Source organism: Callionymus lyra, chromosome 4 (genome assembly GCF_982586985.1).
Source record: "Callionymus lyra chromosome 4, fCalLyr1.hap1.1, whole genome shotgun sequence".
Classification (NCBI taxonomy): domain Eukaryota; kingdom Metazoa; phylum Chordata; class Actinopteri; order Syngnathiformes; family Callionymidae; genus Callionymus; species Callionymus lyra.
In genome coordinates this window covers 4,943,952-4,952,711 of record NC_141821.1, presented here as the reverse complement: position 1 = coordinate 4,952,711, position 8,760 = coordinate 4,943,952, and the positions used below count along the sequence as shown (strand labels likewise).

The following is an 8,760-nucleotide window of genomic DNA, read 5'->3' as shown; positions in this document are numbered from 1 at the left end:
CACAGAGAAGCGACACCAGTTTAACCGCCATCAACATCTATGTTGTTCTTATAAATCCCGAGACTTTAAATCAACTTCTAATAATGTCTTTAACTTCAGATCTTATTCGAGAGAAGCTCGTGAAGGAGCTGGAGGCGGCGCACGTGGTAGGTGCTCGCGTGTCATTTGTTGTCAAATTTGAACAATGTTCTCCTGTCAATCAAACTCTCGAGCAGATGAAGGAAGATTAGAAATAAAATGTTGTTTATCTTCTTCTCTCAGGATGTAGAAGACACGTCACCTGGCATGTGTGACACCAGCTACAAGGTCCTGGTGGTTTCATCCAAGTTTGAAGGAAAACCTTTATTAGCAAGACACAGGTAGGTTTTTCTTTTTAATGTATATATTTAAAAGCTTAAATATAAGTTTCATCATTTTAATTTAGAGACAGCCACATGTAAAACACAAGTGAAAATGTTTTATTTGCTGAATGCAAGTAGTTTTTCTGTTTAATATTGAGTAAAATCTTATATATTTGGCCATATTGGGATTTGATCACTTCATGGCACAAACGTTTACATGACAAAAATAAACAATATTTGACACCAGAGAAATTTTACTGAAGAATATACTTCCCTAGTATTTCTACCATTTGTTAGACTAGAAAATAGATATAGTATTTTATTAAAAAGCAGGAAAAATGACAACTTGGTATTTTTTCGTGGCAACAGTTATTTCATTTATATATATATATATATATATATATATATATATTTAAAGTTAGAATAACTTGCAAAAAAAATCACAGCTAGATGGCAGCTGTCATTACGTTTTCCGCAGCTACAGGAAGAAGGGCTGAGAACGAGAGGATACAGTGAGTCCAGCAGCTTTTAAAGCTGATGTTTGAACGTATTTTGTTTTGAAAACAAATGAAAGCAGTTACGACTGAGGACGAGAGGATACAGTGACTCAAGCAGCTTTTAAAGCTGATGTTTGGACATATTTAGGTTTGAAAACAAATGAAAGCAGTTATGGCTGAGGACGAGAGGATACAGTCGACTCCAGCAGCTTTTAAAGCTGATGTTTGGACATATTTTGGTTTTAAAACAAATGAAAGCAGTTACGACTGAGGACGAGAGGATACAGTGACTCAAGCAGCTTTTAAAGCTGATGTTTGGACATATTTTGGTTTGAAAACAAATGAAAGCAGTTACGACTGAGGACGAGAGGATACAGTGACTCCAGCATCTTTTAAAGCTGATGTTTGGACATATTTAGGTTTGAAAACAAATGAAAGCAGTAATGGCTGAGGACGAGAGGATACAGTGACTCCAGCATCTTTTAAAGCTGATGTTTGGACATATTTAGGTTTGAAAACAAATGAAAGCAGTTACGACTGAGGACGAGAGGATACAGTGACTCCAGCATCTTTTAAAGCTGATGTTTGGACATATTTAGGTTTGAAAACAAATGAAAGCAGTTACGACTGAGGACGAGAGGATACAGTGACTCCAGCATCTTTTAAAGCTGATGTTTGGACATATTTTGGTTTTAAAACAAATGAAAGCAGTTACGACTGAGGACGAGAGGATACAGTGACTCCAACATCTTTTAAAGCTGATGTTTGGACATATTTAGGTTTGAAAACAAATGAAAGCAGTTACGACTTCATCAAAAGTCATGTGGTCTGTAAATACTACAACACCAGAGTCAAGTAATCGATAGTGCTACATATATAATACAATACAATATATATATAAATACCATGTCATGTCTGTGGCTCTGTGAAGGTCTCAGTTCAAAAGTGAGTGACTGTGGATGTCGATCCTCCAGGATGGTGAACACGATCTTGGCCGAGGAGCTGAAACAGATCCACGCCTTCGAGCAGAAGACACTGACCCCGGATCAGTGGGAGAAACTGAAATCCAACTGACGGCGTTACGTCATGAACACGAACTTGAGCATTTTTAAAGTAAAATAATTCAAGTGAAATTCTGCCCATTTAGTTAAAAATGTCATTTTTTTAGTCGTTTTCTGATTTTATTTTGCAAATGAACTGTCAATAAACACTTGTGTTGAAGAAGAGGTTCAAGTGTCTCAGAGTCTTGAGCGAGAGACTGAAGTGGTCGATGACGGGTCCTTAATTAAAATGTAACTTGGCTCAGGGTTTGAACTGTGTGGGGGTCGCAGGTCACTGGGACCCCCACTGACCGTGTGCAGGGGGAACCAGTCCAACTGTGAGCTTTGATCTGTGGGTTATTTCAGAGAAATCATTGATTCATGAACGTGAGTCTGGAGCAGATGTTTCTTTTGTTCTGACGCTCATGAAACTGAGGAGAATTAATGTTCGATTAATGTTCTCAACAGTGAGTTCTTCGTCCAATAACTGAGGTTTAAGTGATGGTTTAAGTAGGAAATCTTAGATTATTAGTAGAGTTTTGTCAACTAGATAAAACATAAATATTGAATATATATTTTTTACTAACAAATAAATGTTATGCATATTTTTTCAAATCTACATTTTTTTTAATAAATATGTTATAAGTATATATTCCCCAAATAATAAACATATGTTAAATGTATTTTTTTTTAAATAAAAAAATAAAGTTGTATTTATTTTTTAAAAAAAACGTAAAAAAATTAACATTTCTTTTCACGTTATACAAATGAAAAAAAACAATGCATTATATATTTTTTTCAAAATAGAAAATATGTCCATCTGTTTGCAAACGAAATATTGACAAAAACGTTTTATATATATATATATATATATATATATATATATATATGATTTTGTTTGAAATCTATATCTATATATATATATAGATATAGATTTCAAACAAAAAAACAAGCGTATACATTTTTATTCAAAAACCAAATAGTTATATATTTTTTTCAAACAAATACATTATATATTTCTCGCCATGACAAAAAACATAATATAATATATAGATTTTTCCAAAACTAAAAAAAACAAATACATTTTATATATTTTCCAAAAGAAATCCAAATATGTTTTTTTCAAACAAACAAATATGTTACATGTTACAAATAAATACATTATATTTATCTTTCCATTTTTTTAACCAAAAAAACCCATGAATACACTATACGTATATATATCTAAACAAAACAAAAAATAGATAAATACTTAAAAAAAACATTATATATTTTTCTTACAAAAACAAAAATCCATGATATTCTTTTCCAAACCAAAACACAACATAAATACGTATATATATATATATATATATATATATATATATATATATATATATATATACAGAGAGAGAGAGAGACGGAGAGAGAGATATATAGATATAATTATTTTTTTATTTGTTTTGCAAACCTGAAAATCCATAAATCCATAATAAACATGTTTCCATGTGTGGCCATGACTCACTTCAACATGGGGATCATCAGCTGTCAATCATCTCACAGTCGGCGTCAGCGATGTTTTGCTCTATTTGATGATTTGATGAGAATAAATGTTTACTAATGACTTCTTCACACCTGATGCTATAAGAGTCACTGATGCTCACATGAACCTTTGATGGACTTAATGTCACGTCGTCTGTTCGTAGAAAAATGAATTAAATCACACAAAATCAGGATCAATATCAAGTAAGTAAGTAATAGTTCATAAAGATCTTTCTAGACCAGGGTCACAAAGCACTTGAACAATCAAAACAATACACTGTTAAAATATATTATTTAAAAGATCAAGATACATAAGACAAACACAGGAGGAGAAAAGCTCAAATAAAAGTGTCTTGAGATGTTTCTTGAAGGAGTCAGTAGATCATCAAACACAGAGATGTTTCTTGAAGGAGTCAGTAGATCATCAAACACAGATGTTTCTTGAAGGAGTCAGTAGATCATCAAACACAGATGTTTCTTGAAGGAGTCAGTAGATCATCAAACACAGATGTTTCTTGAAGGAGTCAGTAGATCATCAAACACAGATGTTTCTTGAAGGAGTCAGTAGATCATCAAACACAGATGTTTCTTGAAGGAGTCAGTAGATCATCAAACACAGATGTTTGTTGAAGGAGTCAGTAGATCATCAAACACAGATGTTTCTTGAAGGAGTCAGTAGATCATCAAACACAGATGTTTCTTGAAGGAGTCAGTAGATCATCAAACACAGATGTTTCTTGAAGGAGTCAGTAGATCATCAAACACAGAGATGTTTCTTGAAGGAGTCAGTAGATCATCAAAAACAGAGATGTTTCTTGAAGGAGTCAGTAGATCATCAAACACAGATGTTTCTTGAAGGAGTCAGTAGATCATCAAAAACAGAGATGTTTCTTGAAGGAGTCAGTAGATCATCAAACACAGATGTTTCTTGAAGGAGTCAGTAGATCATCAAACACACAGATGTTTCTTGAAGGAGTCAGTAGATCATCAAACACAGATGTTTCTTGAAGGAGTCAGTAGATCATCAAACACACAGATGTTTCTTGAAGGAGTCAGTAGATCATCAAACACAGATGTTTCTTGAAGGAGTCAGTAGATCATCAAACACAGATGTTTCTTGAAGGAGTCAGTAGATCATCAAACACAGAGATGGTTCTTGAAGGAGTCAGTAGATCATCAAACACAGAGATGGTTCCAAAGCTTAGGAGCAACAGTCTGGAAGGATTTCTCTCCTCTGGTCCTGAAGTTCAGGAACCATCAGTAGATTCTGATCCACAGACCTCAGAGCCCGAGCTGGGGTGTAAGTCTGGATCAGATCACTGATGGAAGGTCTGACCATGAATAGATATGAAAGTAAGAACCAGAATTTTAAAATGATCCTGAAAGAAACTGGCAGCCAGTGAAGAGTTTGAAGGAGAAATGTGAGTTCTTCTACTAGAGCAGGTCACACAAAGAAATGGATGTTGATGTAACATCAGGAATTCTTGGATTGGAAATGATCGAAGTTTCTTAGATTTTCAATTGTTCTGTTGATTATTAATGTCTGGAAGGTGTTTAGTTTTGATGGTATTTTCTCCAAAGTAACATCAGTCAAGTTTACCCAAATAAATAAACCTGTAAACGAGTGAAAATGCGTGAAACACAAACTCTATTTGATGTATTTTGACAGTTTTTATCCTTCATAGAGGTCAAGTTGACACGACAACAGGTCACAGGTCAGAGAGGTCGTCCAGGGGTCGATCCGTTCAGTCCGAGGACATCCATCTTGGTTCGGTAACTGATCCGGAGACGACGTGTCGTGAGAGAGAACCTCACAATCTTCAGGAGAACATCTCGTCTGGACGCTGGTGCTCGTGGACCAGAACATAAATGTCTCTCCTGGCGAGCGACGGGTTGTTCAAGTGGCTCCAGGATCATTTACATGTGGGATCAGGAGCACGAAGGTGTAAATGTGGGTTTTGATCGAAGCCTTGATTTGATTTCACTCATGAGCGAGTCGGAGATGGAAAGAGCGAGCTCTCCGTGGGCGGCGAGGGCGAGGATTACTTCCAGCACTTACCCCCCAGAGCCCGCTAATGGAAGAGCCAGCGTGGGGGGGTCCAGTGGACTGTGATGCTCAGGACCACCGTGTGCCCCCCAAAACAAACAAAGACTCGTCTGTGAGAGAATCAAAAACCTGTCATCGTCGTCGAGCGTAAACATCTGCTCACCGGTCGAGATCTTAGAAGACTTGTGTAGGAACATCAAGATCCACCGACGGGTCCCTCAACCAGGATCTTCTCGGACATCGAAAGTAACTCAATATTTCTAGAAGCCGTTTAAGGAAGATTCAGAATCTTATGGAAGTAAATCAGTGTCAGAATATTGATGATTGGATTCAACATTTCAAGTGTTGTTGTTGTTTAAGCATCGACGAGTTAGTTTGTCCTCCCTGTGTTGTGTGGGTTTACTCCCGGTTTACTCCTGGTTTACTCCCGGTTTACTCCTGGTTTACTCCCGGTTTACTCCCGGTTTACTCCTGGTTTACTCCCGGTTTACTCCTGGTTTACTCCCGGTTTACTCCTGGTTTACTCCCGGTTTACTCCTGGTTTACTCCTGGTTTACTCCCGGTTTACTCCCGGTTTACTCCCGGTTTACTCCTGGTTTACTCCCGGTTTACTCCTGGTTTACTCCCGGTTTACTCCCGGTTTACTCCTGGTTTACTCCCGGTTTACTCCCGGTTTACTCCTGGTTTACTCCCGGTTTACTCCTGGTTTACTCCCGGTTTACTCCTGGTTTACTCCCGGTTTACTCCTGGTTTACTCCCGGTTTACTCCTGGTTTACTCCCGGTTTACTCCCGGTTTACTCCTGGTTTACTCCCGGTTTACTCCTGGTTTACTCCTGGTTTACTCCCGGTTTACTCCCGGTTTACTCCTGGTTTACTCCCGGTTTACTCCTGGTTTACTCCCGGTTTACTCCTGGTTTACTCCCGGTTTACTCCCGGTTTACTCCCGGTTTACTCCCGGTTTACTCCCGGTTTACTCCTGGTTTACTCCCGGTTTACTCCTGGTTTACTCCCGGTTTACTCCCGGTTTACTCCTGGTTTACTCCTGGTTTACTCCTGGTTTACTCCCGGTTTACTCCCGGTTTACTCCTGGTTTACTCCTGGTTTACTCCCGGTTTACTCTGGGCACTCCGGTTTCCTCCCACAGTCCAAAAACATACAGAGGTTGATTGAGAACTTTGGGGAAATTGTTCATAGGTATGAGTGTGTGTGTGAATGGTTGTGTGTCTTTGTGTGTCCTGAGACAGACTGGTGTCCTGTCCAGGGTGTCCCCTGCCTCTCGCCCTATAAAACTGGGATAGACCCTCCCTCACAAACACACACACACACACACATACCTATGAACAATTTCCCCAAGTTCTCAATCAACCTCTGTATGTTTTTGGACTGTGGGAGGAAACCGGAGTGCCCAGAGTAAACCGGGAGTAAACCGGGAGTAAACCCACACAACACGGGGAGGACAAACTAACTCGTCGATGGTTAAACAACAACAACAACACTTGAAATGTTGAATCCAATCATCAATATTCTGACAATGATTTACTTCCATAAGATGTAGGAATTTAATGAAATTGTTGTTGTTTTTTGTTTTGTTTTTAAATATAGAGTTTGATATTCTAGACCCAATCATTAAAACATTTTTTTTAATACAATATATTTTAATTCTTAGCTTTTTACATTCAATATTAAAGTGTTCGTACAATAGAGCCAAATCCACCATGATTGGCTCACCAGTGCATCCTCTACAAGGCCCGTGATTGGCTGAAAAGTTGGATCAGTAGCTCGGTGCTCTGTTGGTAATGTCTGGAGACACTTTTAAACCAACATGTTTGTATTCAATTTAAAAGACAATAATAACTAAAGAAACATGAAGTTTAAACATTATTTTTTTTTAACGATTGGAAATACAATACAACTGTATGAAAATATATATGCAATTTTTTTTTTTAATGTTTTAATTCAACATTTAAATATGTTATATACGTTTTATTCAACCTTTCGTTATAGAAATTCGTGAGTTTTTTGTTTAATGCTTAAAAAAACAAAAATGATTCAAAGTTTTAACATTTTAAATTTAATATTAAATCATTCAATATCCTAATGACACTGATTTACTATAATTATGTTTTTTCCTGGTTCAAATTCATGTCAAAAGTATTGATTTCGCTTGTTTATCCGAGGTTTTCAATTGAAACTGAGTATTTTTACCGCTGTATTGACTTTAAAAAAAACATTGCCTAATTTCTTAGTTATTCAATATATATATATATATATATTATTTTTAATCAATCATATAAAAAATGTTTGCTTCAATTAAAAAAAGAATTATTTAAATTAAAAGTTGCTTCATTTTAAAATATCTTTCACCCAAAAAAGGTTAAAAATCCCCAAATTTTGTAAGATTGAAACAAAACAACATTATAAACTTTAAACACTCAAATCGTAGTGAGAACAGTAGAAGAAATAAACTTTATTGACAGTAAACTTGTGGACGCTGAAGAATCCGAAGGCGAGGTCCGAGAGTTTGTGTTTCCTACTGAGTCTTGGCGCTGACGTCCAACATGGCGTGCAGCTCGCCGGGCTCGTATCCCAGAAGGCCTTGCAGGTCGCACACGAAGCGGTACACGTAGCGTTTGCCGGCCGTCTTGCGGATGATGTTCTTGTCGTAGTAGTACCGAAGGCCGCGACTCAGCTTCTCGTAGTTCATCTTGGGCTTCTGTTTCCTGCGCCCCCACAGCAGCGCCACCTGCAGACAGATCACGGGTTCACGCCCGAGCCTCTCCCTCAAAGTGTCCCCCGTACCTCGTCCGGGTCCGTCAGCTTGAACTCCCAGCCGTCCCCCGTCCAGATGATGCACGGCTGGAAGCTGCGGTCGGTCAGGAGCTCCAGCAGGAACTGCCACAGCTGGATGGGTCCGCTCCCTGTCCAGAACCCAGGTCACCCACTTTTTTTAAACCTGACCCGGACGCCTCTCTCACCTGTGTAACCGGCCAGGACGGCGGCTGGGATCACGGCTTGGCTCAGGTCCGTCTTGTCGCCCATGTACTCCTTGAAGCTGCGGTACTGCTGAGGGAGAGCGAAGAGGTTCCTGTCCGTCGACGGTTCCACGAGAGAACCGGACCAGGACAGGGAGTCCTCAGCGTGGGACATGTTCATGCTCGAGTCCATCTGTGGGACTAGACACACACACGCACACACACACACACACACACACACATGCACAGACACACACGCACAAACACACCCCCACACGCACACATACACCCCCACACACACACACACACACACACACACACACACACACACACACACACAC

The 8,760-nt window shown here is 38.6% G+C and overlaps 2 protein-coding genes across 2 annotated transcripts in view; one reads left to right on the top strand and one right to left on the bottom strand.

Moving 5' to 3' along the window:
• LOC148081127 (bolA-like protein 2) lies at positions 1–2,066 on the top strand. The gene is made up of 3 exons (XM_087790274.1): positions 1–146; positions 262–359; positions 1,813–2,066. Exons 1-3 carry the CDS (start codon positions 84–86, stop codon positions 1,910–1,912), a joined length of 261 nt encoding a protein of 86 aa, XP_087646400.1. The 5' UTR covers positions 1–83; the 3' UTR covers positions 1,913–2,066.
• Positions 2,067–7,977: 5,911 nt separating this feature from the next.
• The window catches only part of LOC148081126 (protein c-ets-1-A-like), a 7,628-nt gene continuing 6,845 nt past the window's right edge, over positions 7,978–8,760 (bottom strand). The window contains exons 6-8 of the mRNA XM_087788349.1: positions 8,423–8,620; positions 8,247–8,365; positions 7,978–8,190 (exon numbers count right to left, since the gene is read on the bottom strand). Coding sequence (XP_087644475.1) covers positions 7,978–8,190; positions 8,247–8,365; positions 8,423–8,620 — 530 coding nt within the window. The remainder of the gene's footprint in view (positions 8,191–8,246; positions 8,366–8,422; positions 8,621–8,760) is intronic.

Excerpts from the sequence above, each read along its gene's own strand:
- LOC148081127 (XM_087790274.1), top strand. The coding sequence starts at position 84 with ATGTCTTTAACTTCAGATCTTATTCGAGAGAAGCTCGTGAAGGAGCTG. Across the intron at positions 147-261 it reads AGCTGGAGGCGGCGCACGTG|GATGTAGAAGACACGTCACC; the intron begins GTAGGTGCTCGC and ends TTCTTCTCTCAG. Across the intron at positions 360-1,812 it reads CCTTTATTAGCAAGACACAG|GATGGTGAACACGATCTTGG; the intron begins GTAGGTTTTTCT and ends TCGATCCTCCAG.